The sequence below is a fragment of the Sturnus vulgaris genome, chromosome 26, assembly GCF_052056855.1.
Source record: "Sturnus vulgaris isolate bStuVul1 chromosome 26, bStuVul1.hap1, whole genome shotgun sequence".
Lineage (NCBI taxonomy): Eukaryota > Metazoa > Chordata > Aves > Passeriformes > Sturnidae > Sturnus > Sturnus vulgaris.
The window spans coordinates 2,487,985-2,504,968 of record NC_142268.1 but is presented as its reverse complement, the minus strand read 5'-3'; the positions used below and the strand labels follow the sequence as shown (position 1 = coordinate 2,504,968).

At 51.0% G+C, this 16,984-nt stretch overlaps 1 protein-coding gene across 3 annotated transcripts in view; it reads right to left on the bottom strand.

The window, feature by feature from the left end:
• SBNO2 (strawberry notch homolog 2) overlaps positions 1 to 16,307 on the bottom strand; it is a 47,162-nt gene extending 30,855 nt beyond the window's left edge. For 2 of the 3 annotated variants that reach the window (XM_088179233.1, XM_088179234.1), the window contains exons 1-4: positions 16,205 to 16,307; positions 9,605 to 9,833; positions 8,243 to 8,322; positions 3,370 to 3,493 (exon numbers count right to left, since the gene is read on the bottom strand). In XM_088179233.1, the coding sequence (XP_088035359.1) occupies positions 3,370 to 3,493; positions 8,243 to 8,322; positions 9,605 to 9,724 (324 nt within the window). In that variant the 5' untranslated portion in view covers positions 9,725 to 9,833; positions 16,205 to 16,307. Of the gene's footprint in view, positions 1 to 3,369; positions 3,494 to 6,704; positions 6,857 to 8,242; positions 8,323 to 9,604; positions 9,834 to 16,204 lie in introns of those variants that run through there. The other variant, XM_088179235.1, reaches the window with a different exon arrangement.
• Positions 16,308 to 16,984: the final 677 nt, after the last annotated feature.

The window sequence follows — 16,984 nt, the reverse complement described above, 5'->3', positions numbered from 1 at the left end:
TGCCTTCCTTTGCAGAACTGCTGCTCCTGAGTGCCAGATCCCAATTCAGCAGCACCTGGGACTGCAGGAATAACCAGCAGGAAGGGAGGGAAGCAGCAGAAACTAAACCTCGCTCTTCTCAGGGCTGTGATTTGTAAGGACACGTGGGCAGCCCGTAGACTTTTCCATAAGGACATGGCACCATGTGGTTGGGATGAGACTTTGGCAGAAGACAACAGTTCCCAAGACCAGAAACACTGTCAGACCCAACGTGGCCTCCCAGAACTATTTTCTGAACCTCCGCTCAAGCCACTTGTTTATATAAAAAATGCCAACAGATCGGCAAGGATGAATCACCCAGGAGCAAGCCAGAACACAAGAATATTGTGGAGGAAACAAGTTCAAGTTCACATCAGGCTGTTCTGGCCATGCAGAGAAGCACCTTCCCCGCTCAGCAAGGTGAAAGGAACTACAGAGAAACTCCCAGAGCCATTAGAAAATGTGGCAATTCCCACTCTCAGCATCCTCAGGTCAGCAAAGCCTTTGCACTCTGCAGGACCAGGACTCCCATCACAAAACATGGAAGGGTGAGGAGAGGAAATGCCAATACCAGAGGAAAACGCACCAGAACTCCCACTCCCCAAACCCTATGGCACATGGACAATCACTGCCACCAACAGATAGGGTTTGCTACACAAATGCCTCAATCATTTGCTCTTTAGACCTTTCAAATCCTTCTTCATTATTCCTCAAAATTCTGGATTCTGCTATGAGAGCAAAGCCAAGAGAACAGCCTGAATCCATGTGTGGAGGCAACACAAGTCCTCACACAAGCTCCTGATCCATTTTGCCTGCCCAAGGACCACGGGTTGGATCAGGAATCTCTTACCAGCATCTGCAGCAGACTCCTCATGGCCTCGCCTCTTGGGCTCCACTGCTCCATCTGGCACCGTTGGACCAGCCCTTGCCACTCCTACCATGGCAGCAGTAAAGTTTGGAAAAGACAGGTACTTTCCTGTACAGCCACCTGGAAAGATGGAACCACTCAGCTGCTCCCACCCCTCCTGGATGGCACATTTCAGCTTCCCAAGACAAATGTTAATATTTAACAATTTGGCGTCTGGGACAATGAGAAATCAGTAAAGTGGAAAACATTGCTGAAGAAAGGACTGGAAAAGTTCCAGACACTCCCAGATGGCTCCAGACTGATGCCACTGTCTCCAATTCAGGGCCTGCTGCTCTACCAGAGCCAGGCTCCAACTCTGGCTCCTGTGAGCAGATCTGCAGCTTTTCTCTGGATGAGCAGTGCCGGATGGCTCAGAGACCCCTGGGGTTCATCCACGACTTCCATGTCAGTGCTTAGTGCATCCAAATCCGAGTGAGCAGCAGGAGAGACCGTGCAGGGTGCTCAGAAGTCCAAAGCTGAGTGTTCAAGAACGCTGACCTGGCTCCATGCTGCAGAATGAGCTGTTAGAGGATGACTGGAGCCTGAAATTCCTCTTTCAGAGACAGCCCCAGAGGTGAAATAACCGAGTGCTGTCCTTTGGCTCTGGGGAGCTCCAGACACATCCCAGCCCTCAGAGGTACCAACTCCAGCAGGGAACTTCAGCATGGAAAACAGAGCTCTAACAAAGCCTGATCTACTTTTCCTCAGCTTCAGCACACACAGGGGGACACATCACTGCCCTGTTACCTGTGGAATTTCCAGGGACCAGAGACAGACAAACCATGGAACAGGACAGGAGAGCACCATAAAGCTGCTCTGCTCTTCGTGGGAGCACATGGCACTACCTGGTGGTACAATACCCCTGTGAAGGAACTGGTTTGGCTGTGTTGGGTTCAGAGGACACTTTGCTGTGTCCATACTGGGGGCAGAACACCTGCACACCACAATAGGTGCAGTCTCACTACAGAAAGAAAGAGTCCAAACAAAAGCCCATTTGCCTAAAATCACCTCACTCTCACCCATGGCTTCCTCTCCCAAAGAGTAAGAGCAGCACAAGAACTATTTCTTGCTCTGGGAATCATTTGAGGTTATTCACACCTGCTTTGTCTCAGAGCCTCCTGCTGTTTTCTCACCCAGCCAACACAAAGCATCTCCTTTCACAAAGAACCCCAAAAAATCTGCTCCTCCAAGCTGGCTGAGATCAATTTCTGTGATGCAGCAGGGAAGGAAGCTGACTGACCACTGAGATACTAGAATATACATAAGTTAAAGAAATAATTAAGCCCTTTTCCCGTTGAACCCATCAACCAAACCCCACCAGACCTGGAGGTGAAACCTATGGGCAGGGACCCCTCTCCCCTTCCCACTGCAGCCCAGTAAATGGTCTCACAAGTTGATGAGATCACCTTTCTGCCTCATTCCTCCCACAATTAATTCTGCAGGAGGCAGAGATCAATGCTCCTGTGATTCAATTATTTATCTGGTTTAATCCAGCCAGAAAACCCTGACCAGCAGCTTCCCAGTGCCTGCCCAGGTGGGTCCCAGATGTGAGGCACGGGGAGCTGGATGGGGGGACCACACCAGTGGCCACCTCAAAAAGCACAAAACATGCACATCCAAACCTGCAGAAATCACAGCCCCAAGGAGGGATAAAACCACTCTTTAGCCACGCCAAGAAACCAAAAACACAACGAGGGGGGAATTAATACATACACACAGGCAGACACCAGTGTCTGTATTAATTACTAGAAAGTATATAACCCATCCCTTCTTTATTCCAAAGTTAGCTCTGTCATATCAACTACTTGCAGCTTTTACTGACTAATCTTCCCATAAGATGTTGCCAAAAGCCAGTGCAACATTCCAAAACCTCCATAGAAAGAGTTCCTTCCCACCCAGAGAGATCCCCGGGGTGAGGGAGCTCTGGGTCCCCAGAGACATGGAGAGACTCGGGGTCACTGTTCATTCCTCCCACACTTCACTTCTGCAACAACTGACCTGGCTCCACTCTTGGAATGCTGGGCACTGAGTTGATGTAATCCCTAAATATTCACTATTCAGGAATCCACCACTTGTAACCAGTGAGGAAGAATGTGCAGCACAAGAGCATTTTGGGAGGGAAATAACTGAAGAGTCTGTTCAATTCACACTCCAGGACCCTCCTGCAGCCAGGACCACCCCCAGCACTGCCAGTGTTTATGCCAAACACTCCTTTAAAAGACAGAAGCAGTTTTACCACAGAGAAGCTCCTACCAAACCATGGACACTTTTCTAATTCCGCATGTCAGAGGACTGACCCCAACTGCACACAATTCCTCTCTGGGGCTGGACAAATTTATTATCATCCATCTATTCATTTTCCCTCAGTAAGACAACACTGAAAAATAACCCCCAGCACCACAAAGCCCCGTTTTTCCCCAAAGACATCAGGAACATGCACTTACCTGAGGAAAGTCCCCATTTCTTGGTAAGAAGTCAGTGGGGTCCACAGTTGCATAGTTTGTATCCAAGAAATGTGGTCTGCTGATGGAATCCATATAAAAATCCTGAGGGGGGTTAAAATATTGCCTGTAAGGAAATGGGAGAAGCAGTTACTACTCCCTGTCAGTCCCCAGCACTTCTCCACTCACTTCAGCCTCTGGCAGCAGTGAAACTGAAAATTCAGGATGTCACATACAGGAGAGGGATTTTATTGGATATTATGCAGAAGAGAGATGGCAAAATAATATCTCTACCAGTTCCATCCCACTTCCCAAACTCAGCAGTGTAAGAACACTGAATTAAGAATATAATTCTTGGCAATCTGTGTAACCAAGAAGGATTTAATAGATAACAATGGTCTGCAGTACCCAATATTTCAGCCCTGATGACAAAGCTGAATGAAGCCCTGGGACGTCCCAGCGTGATGGGTGTGATGAACCTGCCAGTCACACCACGTAAGGACACAAGGTGCAGGGAAACATCACACCTGAATGCCAGTTTGGGGTCACAAAACCCCCAAAACAGCCTCACAAGCCAGCTCTGATAGGGAAACACCCCTGCTAACCCACCTGGACAGGGGGTTCAACACTCACAGACCCCAAAGGCAGGTCAGAATGGAAGGGCTGGAGACTGGGAAACACAGAGAGAACTGTTACCCAGAGACAGGAACTAGGGATGTGACTGGTGTGAGTTCAAAGGCAAGATCTCTGCTCAGCTAACAAGGAACAAAGCAAAGATCCTGACTTCTCCTGGGCAGGGCCATGCCAGCTTCCTCCTGTTCCCTGTGCCAAGCATCCGCTTCCTCCGGGCAGCCAGGGGCAAAAACTGCACAAGAGCAGCCCAATTTCCTTCCTCCTGCCCAGGAGCAGCTGCTGGCCTCTGCTCCACGCCACCTCCTGGTTTGCACAAGGTTTCCCTCTCCTGCAGGAGCAAGGAATGTGCTTTGTAATCCTTCCCGTAAGGGGCCGTGCTCCTGCTTGGGCAATTGCCACGGGACATCCACCCTGCCTGGATGGTTTCCTCTTGTGGGGAGCTGGACCTGGATGTTCTCCCCAATGCCCAAAGAACCCACAGCCAGAAATTTGAACGGAGTGCTGGGGGAAGGGAGAAACAGAGTTTGAACAGAACTCCTGCCCAGGAGCTGGGAATGCCAAGCTGCCAAAGGATTATTAAGCAATTAAGGTGCCATGTGTGGCCAGCAGCTCGTTAACACACCCGGTGAACATTTACATGTGGATTTATGTGCAAACACAGTTATCTCCTCTGATAAATACATTTTTCCTGCTTGTTTCCCATCATTAAAGATAATATCCTCAAAAACGAACAGCTCCTGCTCGTTTCCCAGCACTAAAGATAAAATCATCAAAAACCAACAGTTCCTTCCTCCTTTCCTTTTTTTTTTTTTTTCCTTCTTTTCTGTGCTGCCATGGCTTTACCTGCTGCAGAGACACCTGAGACCCTGTGTGAACACACCTGCACATCCCAGCTCCCACAGTCCAGCCCTGACTGTTGGCTCTTTGTAATCCATCCAAGGAAATTAAAATCTGGGCATAAATTCTGGGAATGAATGTATTTCCACACAGGAAAAGGCTGGTTTAAACGGCTTTCAAGTCGAGGCCGCTGTGGTCTCGCCGTCTCTCACACGAGGACACAGCTTGGCCAGCGTCAAGGAACTAACCAAGGAATAGGAAAACTATTACTGGAAAAGTGAGCACCCCCTCCTGTTTCCCTGGCATTTTATGGCTTCGACAGGGGTCAGTCAAGGTAATGAGAAGAAAGATCCAACCTCCCTGGCCTGCTGTGGAATGACAAGCTCTGGTTGGTATTTTGTTACTCTTAATCTTGGTCTTCCAATCCATCCATGTGAGATGCACTTGGTTCCTGTAGTTTGCAGGGAGAGCCCACAGCAGCTGCAGGCACTGCTCCGAGATCCTCCTTGGAAAGCCCCTAAATCCCTTCAGTACCTTTGGAGCTGGGCTTTACTTGCCCTTGAGTCAGAATTCAAAGCTGTTCCCCCTCATTTGCAGGGCTGGCACAGAGCCGTTGACAAGTTTGCTTGAATTAAACTGGGACAAAAATGCTTTAACTGGAAGAATCAGGTCAGTGACCCTGTCACAGACAAGGTGTGAACACACCCTGCAGCAAACCGCCCTGTCCTCACCTGCCCAGCCTCTCCAGGGCTTAGCTCCTGGCAAACTGCTCCATGGAAGCTACTGTGGGTCAGCAGCTTCCCTCAGAGGTTCACTGGACAACCCAAAACCATTCCAGAAAGGAAATTTATGCTGGTTTCATCATACCAGCCATCCAAAGAGGAATGCTCCGTTGCAATTCTGCTGCATTCCAGCTGCTCATCCGTGACCCAGTGCATCCAAAACTCTTCTGGGCCTACAGTGCCACTTCTCTGAGACCTCTCATGTGTGTTTTGGCCAGGATCCATCCTCTGTCCTCCACTCAGACACACAAACTTCACATCTCAAGCCACTGGAAGATCAAAGAGAGCTGAGAGGCCACGGACTGCCTCAGCACCAGCCTGGAGCTCTCCTTCCTCATTAGACACCAATCCATGTTTTTCAGAACCTGCTTTACTATTTCAGCAAGCAATGCTCCATGTAGAGGTGGAAAAGGGCATAAAACCAGCAAGAAAAGGGGTCGTGTGTTTTGGAAACTGGGGACAAAGCTTTGCTGCAGCTGTGACACTTCATCCAACAGCACAACTGGGCTGCCCCAGATCCCCCCCAGCCAGGAATGTGCTGAGACTCCAGCAGTAAGGAAAGCTGAGCTCTGCAGGGATAATTTCCTCAGAAAAGAGCTGAGCTGCTGCTCCTCAGAGCCCTGAACCTCCCTGGTTCTTTCAGGGAGGTTTAATACACTGTTGACATTTGTCAGGTTAAGAAAATCTGAACCCAAGAGGCCACATTTGGGGTCTTCTAAAGAAATTCTCTAGCATGAAAGGGACCTTCTGAAAGGAAACAGGAAAAACCTGCTTCAGGATAAAGGTGTTGCTATGAGAATAAGCCCTGTCCAAACACAGCCACTTGCAAATGAGATTTCTCTGCAAGGATTCTGAGGAAAAACGTGCACCACCTCTAATGCCAGCTGCATTCTTCTGTGTTACAGCATGGGCTACAATTACAACTGCTTTTAAAATCCCACTTTCCAATATTTCCATTCCTTCCAGGATTCCTACCTGTAACCCCCTCACTCTAAATCCACCTAAAACAGAGTCAGTGCCATTTTCAAATACAAAAAGCACAGACTTTTTTTTTTCAATGTGAAATGCAGATAAGGAAAATCTCACCTGAAAGGTGATTTTTACAGCTCCTGGGGTATGAAGAACAGGAAGCTAAAGGTGCAGCCTTGGCTAAACCATTCCCTAGCAAATCATTACTACAATGGGCCTCATTTCCAGAAGTAACTCCAGCAAAGGCAGCAAGTCCAGGTTTGTGTCAGACACAGGCATGTCCTTGCAGGATTGGGCTGTAACGTTCCCGGCAGTGCTGATACGAGCGGCACCGAACAGGAAGAGAGTGAGGGGCAAAACCAGAACAAATGGTCAAGAAGGAAAAAAAAAAAACAAAAAAAAAAACCCAACGCAATAGATAAACACAATCTAATCTTGTGGTTCAATGCAGCAAAACAGAAATTCTGTTATAGCTCTCTGGAGGATTCACAACGTGTAATTTACAGGAATCCTGCTCAAAAAGCACAGCCCCTTCCAATCAGCCAGGCTGGCCGAGAGCAAAGGGCCTGAATGGATCTGAGAAGTCTCCTGTTCTCCTGAGGGGAGGAGCTGGCACAGCTCAGCTCCCTCAGCACCTGTGGGGCAGCTCCTGGTACCCTCTCATGGGGAACTGCCCTGTCCATCCACCCCGTGCTGCCAGGCAGCTCCTGCTGTGGCCAGAGGGGACCAGGGCCACCAGGGCAGCAGAACCAACACAGGGACATGATTCCTCTCATCCCCCTGGCAGAGGGGCTGATCCTCACTGCTCCCATCTGCCTGCAACTCACATCCTCACAGGGAGGGATCCCACCATGAAAATGCCCAAAATCCCTTTAGGAGGGAGGTTACATTAAATCCCTAGTTTAATTCCAAGCATCTGGAACACAGTTGTTAGTACAGGATGTCGAATTCTGCTTCTTTCAATTCTCCTTCCTCCCACCTCTGACCTAGATAAAGAACACATCCTGTGTATCTGTGCCACTCCCTGGATTCACAGAGACCAAAGAAGCTATGGATCAGCCTCCAAACCCCCAGCCCCACCAGAGGCCCAAGTCACTCAGTGATGGCACAAGGCCACTTTATGCTGTCCAAACATTTGTCATATCCCACCTTGTGATCCAGGATAGAGGTTCATTGTAAAGAGGGAAAATGAAAAACAACATTTTTCAGTACAGACGTGATGTGGCTGTTAGTGTCAGTCACTTCCAGTGACGTGGCAAAGGATTTTAACTTCACCCAAAACCTGACACCTGGGACAGGTAACACCTCCCTCCACATCTGTGCAAAGCTAGAGACTACCCAGTGTTTGCTCAGTCAGATCTGTTAAGAATTCCATTAGTGTTACATATCCAGGCTAAACCAAGGCTGCTCCTCCCTTATTGCAGCCTCCAGGTTTACCAGAAAACAAAGGTTTTATCTCATTTTTAAAAACAAAAAGCTGTTTGCTCCTGTTTCCAAGCTGCATCAGTGTCTGAAATGCCACAAGATCAGTGAATGATGCAATTATTTCCCCATCAGATCGTGAAATAAAGTAAACATGGAAAGTAGTAAAGAAACAGTTGAATCACGGGGTGTGCAAGAGCAGAGGGGATTAGACAAAGGAGAACAGCACTCACTGGTTTTCACTTGGGAAGGACGAGGTTGGGAAGGAGACTGAGTAGCAGCTACTCCATGAGTCGGCGGCCAGCATGGAATTCTGCAAGCAGAAGGCAGAGTTAGAGCAACAAAGGCCTGGAACCGTTTCCTGGGGCTGCAGATCCCCGGGCAGGCCCGTGGCTTCCCTCCCTCAGTGCTTCCCAGAGGCAGAGATGGCTCCTCATCCCTCGAGCAGGGCTCCAGTTTCAGCTTTGGGACCTGTCACTGTCCCCAGATGGTCACCAGGGTCAGTCCCCTTCCCCAGCCCTTCCCCAGGACACTCTGCAGGGACAAGAGGAAATGGCATCAAGCTGTGCCAAGAGGTGTTCAGGTTGGACATTAGGAGAAATATCTTTGTGGAAAGGGTGCTCAGGCATTGGCAGGGGCTGCTCAGGGAGGTGGTGCAGTCCCCATCCGTGGAGGTATCCAAGGACTGGATGTGGCACTCAATGCTTTGGTGTGGTGACAAGGTGGGGATCGGTCACAGATTGAACTTGATGACCTCGAAGGTCTTTTCCAATCTCAGTGACTCCATGATTCTGTGATTCAGTCTCTGTGGGATGTCAGCATCAACCCAATAAATTGAAACTGGCTGGCAGAGGTTACACTCAAAAATGTCCTTCTGTGCCTTTTGTCTTCTCGTTTCCCTGAACAGTCTCCAATTAATGGGAAGCTCTTAGCTCAGCTCACACCAATAAAATCAGGGACAGAATACAGTATCTCCTCAGCTCCACAGCAGCCTTTAATCTGCTGTTTTTGTGCCCAGAGCAATAAAACCTTGTATGTGAAGCAACAGGAACTTGGGCCTCGCTTGAACTGCGTCCCTGCATGTGACACATTCCAGAGTTTGAAACAGAAAGAGAAAACTCCAGGAACACATCAGCTATTTTGGGATAGGTTTGCTTTTTGCCCTGTTGGACAAATGCATCAGGGACTTGGCCTGGTTTTAGCAGCTATATCAGGACAAATAAAACTTATTTATCTCTGCTGCTCTGGAAACAGGGACAGCTGGACCCGGACATAGATTCACACGTCTGGTAGAGATGTACTGGGGTAGGAACAAAGTCTGCAATCCTGGGCAGATTCTCTCAGTATTTTCAGTCCTTCCTCAAGGAGCTGGCACCCAGAGGCTTCCAGAGAGGCTTTGTTTTAATCACAGCCCTGCTTTTCCCTCCTCACTTCAACCTCAACCCCTCCGATCGATCCTGCACAGCTGCCTGGGAAGTCTGGAAATCGCTGCTGTAAACACAGACCAGGACTCCCAGGATGTACCAGTCCAGACTGCTCTGCCCAGACCCCTCCTGGGCACAGCCTCCCCTTCCCCAGGACCTGCAGGGCCTCACCTCAATGTCTGACACGGCGAGCTGGGAGCGGAGGCCGGGGATGCCGTGGATGGCATCGCCCGGCTGCTGGTGCTGTGGGAAGCTGTTCCCCCCATCCATGGTGGGGTGAGCTGAGGGCATCAGCCCGTGTCCTGCCTCATGGAGTCCTCAGGAGGAGGGTGGGACAGGCTGTGGAGTGAGTGCTGGGAGCGTCTTTATCTGTGCTCTTCACCCTGCACCATGTCCTGGGCTGGGAAAGAAAGGCACGTTTAGGTTTTGTGAAAGGGGAGGTGGGGAAAGAAAAAAAAAAAAACAAACAAAAAAACACTTGTAAGCTTAAACATAGCTGAGAGATGAGCAAACAGCCACCAGCCTGTGAAATGTTGCTGCCTCTTCAGAAAAGAGAGGGTTTTATGGGAAACAGAGCTTTCCATTACTGCCACACCTGGAATTCACCCAGCTGGGAACTGGAACACAGCTCTCCTGCCTTTCACACCGCAGGAGCCCCGCAGGTCCCCACGCTGGATCACCTGGGTCACTGCACACAGAGCTGGGCTCAGCCTGAGGAATTTCCTTATCTAATGTACAAGAAGACTCTGCACTCATGTGTAAACTCATGGTAATTAACTCCCCTAAATCACTTGTTTTCCTGAAAATATGCTCTGGAGGTGGGACACTGCTGAGCCAGCAGTGAACCCTCATCTCCCACCCCGTGGCACACTGGGGTCTCCCCAGTTCCAAGGCAGATGTTTCTGTGCACCAAGACCTTTCCCACACCAGTCAAACCCAATAATACCTTGTTACTCTTTTGAAATTAATAGTATTAATGCTACAAATTACTGAATTTATCAGCTTCTGGCACTTTCCCTTTTGCCAGCAAAAGGGTATCCAATGCAGGAGCATTGTCCTGGCAGGATTAACTCCAGAGTAACACCCTGCCTCCAGTGCAGCTTCTCAGTGAAAACCTCCAAACTGATTAATTTTCTTCTAAATTCTCCATAATCCCACAGGAAACCAATTTCCAACTGGATTCAATGTATTAAAATAAAAATGAGGAGGTGGAAGCAACCTATACAACCGAAGAAGCAAAGAAAAGCTTGATGTCTTTACTTCCACTGAATCTTTCTTTGCCCCTTCCCACCTTCTCCCTGACCCTGCCTAGAAGCTGAGTAAATCAAAATGGCCAAAACCTTTGGATGGAGCAATCCAGCCACACACAACACCTACAGAGCACAGACCAAGGCTGTAATTTAAAAGAGCCACCTCTGATCACTAATTGCTACAAAGAGTATTTTTGAAAAGCCATTTCTGACTCCGGAGCCCTTTAAAAATAAGCGACCTTGTGGTGGACAAAATGACTGCGGCAATTGCAATGGAAAGTGAAATTAAAGTGACTCTTTCTGCCTTCCCGTGGCGCCACAGCTGTGCCAGCAGTGCCCTCCGGGCAGGGCTTGTGTGGGGGCTGCAGTGCCCACAGGGACCAGCCTGGACAACGATCCCATGGTGGAGTCACAGGCAAAGCCCTCGTGTGTTAAGGACCTTCTGTGTGAATAGCAGAGTTCAACATTCACATCCCACCTTATGGAATGCTGTGTAGAACTCCCAAAGGGATTATTTGGATTTTGGGGTTTTTTTTGTAGGGAGAAAGTCTCTCTTTTCTATTTTGCAAAGATTCTCTTTGGCTGTACCCAAGCAGGGCTGAGGTTTGCTGATCTCAAGATCAACGTCATCAATTGCTCTGGTGTCTATAAAACCCTGTGCCTCTTCCTTATACCAGACTTCAGGGGTTTTGCTGCTTTTCTTTTTTTTTTTTCTTTCCCCTACTTGCAACAGCTTTTGAGAGGAAATCAGCAGCAATGATTCCTGTAAGACACATAGCAAATATACAGCTTTACTTACACATCCAAAGGAACTTAGCAAGGGTAAAATCAATATCGGTATCCCTCCATGCCTGCTCTGCATTAGCTCTGCAGAGCAGAGGCTGCTCCTAAAGCAGCACGAGTTCCCTAGGAAAACTGCACACAGATCACACCCCACTGGAAAAGCGAAGGAAAACTGCTTAGCAAGAAAGCTGGAACGATCTGGGCTTTGGTTTGTGGGGGGCTGTAGTGCAAGTTCAAAATACATCTAAGCATTGAGAACAGGGGGAGAAAAAGAGGCACCAAGAGACCACTCTACAGCTGGCACCATTCCAGCCTCACCTCAATCCTGCAGGATGCTGAGGGAACTCCTTACCCCAAGAGAATGGCACTTGCTGGACACCCCAAAATCCAGCCTGCACCTGCCAAATCTTTGTGCTGCACAACAAGCTCCTGATGATGAACGTGGAAGCTGGCCCAGCTTTCACTCTGAGCTCACACTCCAGTGCCAGGGGCTGCTATCCAGCTTACACTCCCAAATTTCAAGAAAAAACTAAATTAAAAATTCACTAAACCCAGAGTCAGAGACTTGCATGAGCCTCAGGACAGCAGGACAACACCCGGCACGAGAACAGAGAAGTGGGAACAGCCCTTGGTTTGTGCCTATCTCACCATCCTCCCGGCAGCCACATCACAGAAAACCGTAAAAATCAGCAAGTTCCAAAGTGCTTCCACTCCCACATCCCATCCTGCTGCTGTGACAGTAAACACTGATAACACAGAGGCCCACACGTGTGAGAGAACCCGCTACAGCAAACTTTTAAAGTGTTTTTCCACCACTTCTCTTACCAAACACACTCCGACCAAGCGGCAGCTTCCGCTGTTAGGGCAAATCCCCGGAGATGAGGCTCCCGGTCCCAGCACTCGTGTTGGGAGAGGGTTGGGAGAGGAAAGCCCAGCACACAGAGCCCGTTCCCAACTTCAACCACTTCAGCCACGTTTTCTTGGAGCAGCACTATGGAAGAGCAGCGATCCCCCAGATCCACAGGGAGTGCACGACACTAAAAATCCCACCGGACGTTTTCCTTCCTGGCCAGGCAGCCCAGGTTTGAAAGTGAAAGCAGCTCCCTGCACAGGATGACGAAGCCCCTGAGTGATTTCATCCTATCATTGAGCTCCAGAATGGTCTCAATATTCCGAACAGTTTGCTTAAAGGTTTGATGTCAGCACAGGGGCTATGGGGAAGCTCCAGTCTGGAATTCCTCTGGAATTCATCATGTCTAGAGGTTAGAGAGCACAACTTTTGGCTTTTAACAGCTTGAGCTTTTTAGGCATTTCTCAGACCAGCGCTCCAGCAGGAAAATTCCAGTTGGGAAAACAGAAAGAACTGCTGTGCTGTAAGCAGGATGGACAGAGCCGGGGGTGAGGGCTCGGATCACTGATAACTGAGACCAGCAGAGGTGAAAACAACCCAGTAAACGCAGCCAGCACTTCCTCCTGTTGTGTTCCAACCTTTGCTGGTGTATTTTAAATTGCCTCCGTTAAAGGAAGACAGCCAGAAACCCACAGACATGCCTGGAGCAGCCGGAGCTAAACCTGCCGATCATGAATTACCACGCACTGGGAACAACAAAAAACACCTTGGGAATGTGATCCTGCTCTTCCTCCTGCTCAGGGATCAGTTCCCCTCACCCTGCCCACCCCCACGGAGCAGAGGTGGAGCCCCAAAGTGTCCCCACCCTGCTGCACCCACTCATGAGCCTCCAGCATGGGCACCCACCAGAGCGGCAGCTGGAGGGAATTCTGCGGGATACAGTCAGGATGTAACAGCCCCAAAGAAATGGGAACTCAACACTACGGAACTCTGAACAGCCAGTTTTACATCTCAAGCAGCCAGGCACCTTCAAGTTCCTCTTTCATGCTTCTCCTTGACGTATTTTTGGGAAGTTTAGACCAAACAAGCAGATGGGAATAGGACTCAGTCCTGTCACCAACGCAAAGGAGAACATCAGAGAGGAAAACGTGTATTTATGGGTGATGAAAACTGAATCACTTCAGGGCATCCTAAGTCAGCACTTTGAACCACCCTGATATCCTCAATGCTTTGAGCACGGAAAAGGCTCCTGGGACACAAGGATTGCAGCCCTGGAGCTGAGCATGGCACTGCCAGGCTCCAGGGCAAATCCCGGCATCACCTGGGCACCACAAGTCAGTGCAGAGCTGCAGCGTGGAATAATCCATGCAAGCAATTAACTGTGGGAATTAGTCTGTAAGGAAAGGGAAGAAAAATCTGGATAATTCCAGAGATTTTGCAAGAGCTGTGACAAAAGAACAAACCTGTCCTCCAAGGATAGCAGAGTTTCTACAGGGAAGAGCTTGATCCTTGCTGCTCCTCATCTGATACTCAGACCATAAAGGGGAAAACCAATCAAATAGAGTTTTTTGGAAGGTAGAGTCCCCTTTAGGAGAAAATTTTAACTGCTCCCCTCAGGAAGATTCCACCTGTCCCTGCTTTTCCACCTGGGAAAAACACACAGGACTATTTCTGGACAGGGCAAAAACGCCTCCCCAGACACCACGCACACTCTGCCAAGGAACTCGGCATGTTCCTGTGTAAATCCACCCTGCATCACCCTCACACCTCCAGCACCAACATTCCCAAACCACAAACACATTCCTGCAAGGTACAGCTAGGGCTGAGGCTGTGGCTCAGACACCAGGTACATGGAGTATTCCCAAAAACAGGGGTTTGGACGCTCCCCAGCATGGGGCAGAGCACTGGGAGCACTGGTGCTGTTCTCCTTCCACAAAGAACTTGGCTAAGCAAGGTCAGAAGCCAAGAAAATGCAGGTCCCAAATTCTTTACACTTTTTTCTCCAGTTTCTCTCCCAAGAGATACTTGGGAGAAACCCTCTGAACCTGAGCAGGTCCCAACGTTCTGTTTCACATGCAGCCACTCACGGTGGAGAAACCACTTCAGGACATCAAAGCCAATTTCCCTACGGATCAGGGCAGCCTTAAGGCAGATTCAACACGCACCTGCTCCGTGAGAGGCGTGTGTTCACCCTGATTACACCCACACTAGTGCAGACCTCGATAGTGTAACCATAAAAGACTTAAGAGTTTTAAGTTTTAAACAGAAAAAATGTCTCAGGAGAGTAGAAATCTCCCAGTTAGGCATGGAAGGCTTTCCTGAGGGATCCCTGAGGGATCTGGACTCTCAAGGTGACAAGTCACAGCGCGGTTTGCTCCTGTGCAGAGACCTCCCAGCAACATTTGAATGAGACAGGTACAGGCTTATTTTAGGAAAATGAGGGTGTAAACATCCAACAAACAGACCCCCATCAAGTAAAGAGCTTTTGGCAGAGATAACAGAGCTCAGATTCCAAAGGCTCCAGCTGGCAGCTTATGGAGCTCTGCAAAACCTGGCAGTGCTGCACGGGACACACAGCACTCCCAACCCCACAGCAACAGTATTAGCACATCATTTTCCACTTAAACATTCCCACCACCAGCTGCTCCTGGTTCAGCCATTCCCACATGGCTCAGGACGAGCTCAAAGCTCCAACGACATGAGGATGATGTGCAGCTTGAACAGCCCCAAAGAGGCACAGCTGGCCACAGCCAACACCCTCCTGCACTCCAGACTCACCCCAGGGCCAGTGCACGGACCAGAAAACCCTCAAGGGGTTTGGATCCCAGCTTTGGGATGCCAGTGCCGAACCTGCAGGACCTGCCCTGCCCAGCCCATCTCAATTTCACCATAAATCGAGCCAGCTAATAGGGAGCCACAGTCCTTACACTGGAATTTACAGTTACTCTGAGGAGTTTTAGACCTGGCATTAGTATTTAATAAGGTGAAGCTTCTGGTACCAGCCCAGTTAACAGTCTGACAGCACTGGTTCCATATTGCAGAGGCTCTGAATTGGGCCAGTACGTGCTGCACCACAGTAGGAGCTCCGTGCACGATGGCTCCACACCAACAGAGAGGAAATTTGGATCAGATATTAGGAAATTCTTCCCTGTAAGGATGGTGAGGCTCCGGCACAGGTTGCCCAGAGCAGCTGTGGCTGCCCTTGTATCCCTGGAAGTGTCCGAGGCCAGGCTGGACAGGGCTTGGACCACCCTGGGATAGTGGAAGGTGTTCCTGCCCAGGGCGGGGGGTGGAACTTAATGAGCTTTGAGATCCTTCCAGCCCAAACCATTCCACGATTCTGTGCAGTTTTCACAGCGCTCAGTGGAAAAGCAGCTGAAGAAAGAGTCAGAAACGCGAGGGTTCGCTGGCTGTGGCCACCCTGGCTGAGCCGGGGCAATTCCCTGTCCGGACCCGGCTCGGACAGGGTCGGAGGGGTCTGGGCTTTGCTGGGATCGCGGTTACAGAGGCTCCGCAGCATCTCCGGCTCTCTCCGAGGCAGTCGCGCTGCCAGCGCCGGCTCAGCCCCGAGCGCTCCCCGCCGAGCGCCCCCGGCCCCGCTCCACAAGCGGGACGGACACGCGTGGGGAGAACAGGCGGCTGAAGCGCAGGGGGAGCGGGGTGGCGCTGCCGTCTCCACAGACTGCTCCGGGCCTGGCCCGAGCCCCGCAGCCCCTGGACTCCCCGCGGCACCGACAGACCGCTCCCGGGACAGGCCCGCCCGGGGGCCGCGTCCCCACCGAACCCCTCATCCCGGCCCGGGCGGGTCCGCGGCCCCCGCCCACGGAGGGATCGGGCAGGAGAGAAGGAAGCCCCGAGCCCCGGGGGGAGCGAGCGGGCGGCTCTTACCTGTGTCCGGGGGTCGCGGGGGGTGCCGGGGGTCCCGGGGGCTCCGGGGCTCAGGCTCCCGCCCGGCCGCCACCGCCTGGCGCCGCTTCCGGGTCCGCCATGGTGTGAGCGGCACAGAACTTCCGGGGAAAGGGGCGGTGGCAACCGAGAGAGAAGCGCGAGTGGGCAGCGGGGGAACGGGAGAACCGGGCCTGCGGGAGCAGGAGAATCGGGTGTGGGAGGCAGGGGAACGGGAGAACCGGGCCCGGGGCAACCGGGCCAGGCTGCAGAGCGGGAAGCAGGAGAGGCAGGGCTCGGAATCCGGTCTCACTCGGAGGTGTCAGGGCGGCCCCCGGTGATGAACGGGCAGCGAGGCCCGCACCTCCGGAGACCGGCAAATGCCTGGGGCTGAAGGAACCGCCGAGGCAGAGGGAGCCTCTGGGGCCGCCTCTCCCCCGCCTGGCCCCTCACCCCCGTTCAGGGAGCGGGCGCTGCCCCTGGAGCGGCAGGTCCTGGCCCACAGCCGGCCCGGGGGCTCCTGTGGGTGCCGGACGGCCCGGTCCTGCAGACTTTGTACCGGTGTAGATCCGGAGTGCTTGCCTTGGATCCCACATCCATCCATCCATCCATCCATCCATCCATCCATCCATCCATCCATCCATCTGGGATGGAAATGGGAGACAAACCAAAGTCCTGGAGCAGTCTTGGCTGCGCACACTGTCAGCCCAAGCGGAGTGTGTTCAGTCCTTTTCCTCCTCAAAGGAAAGGAAATTCCTCACTTTTCCTCCCTGCAGGACCAGG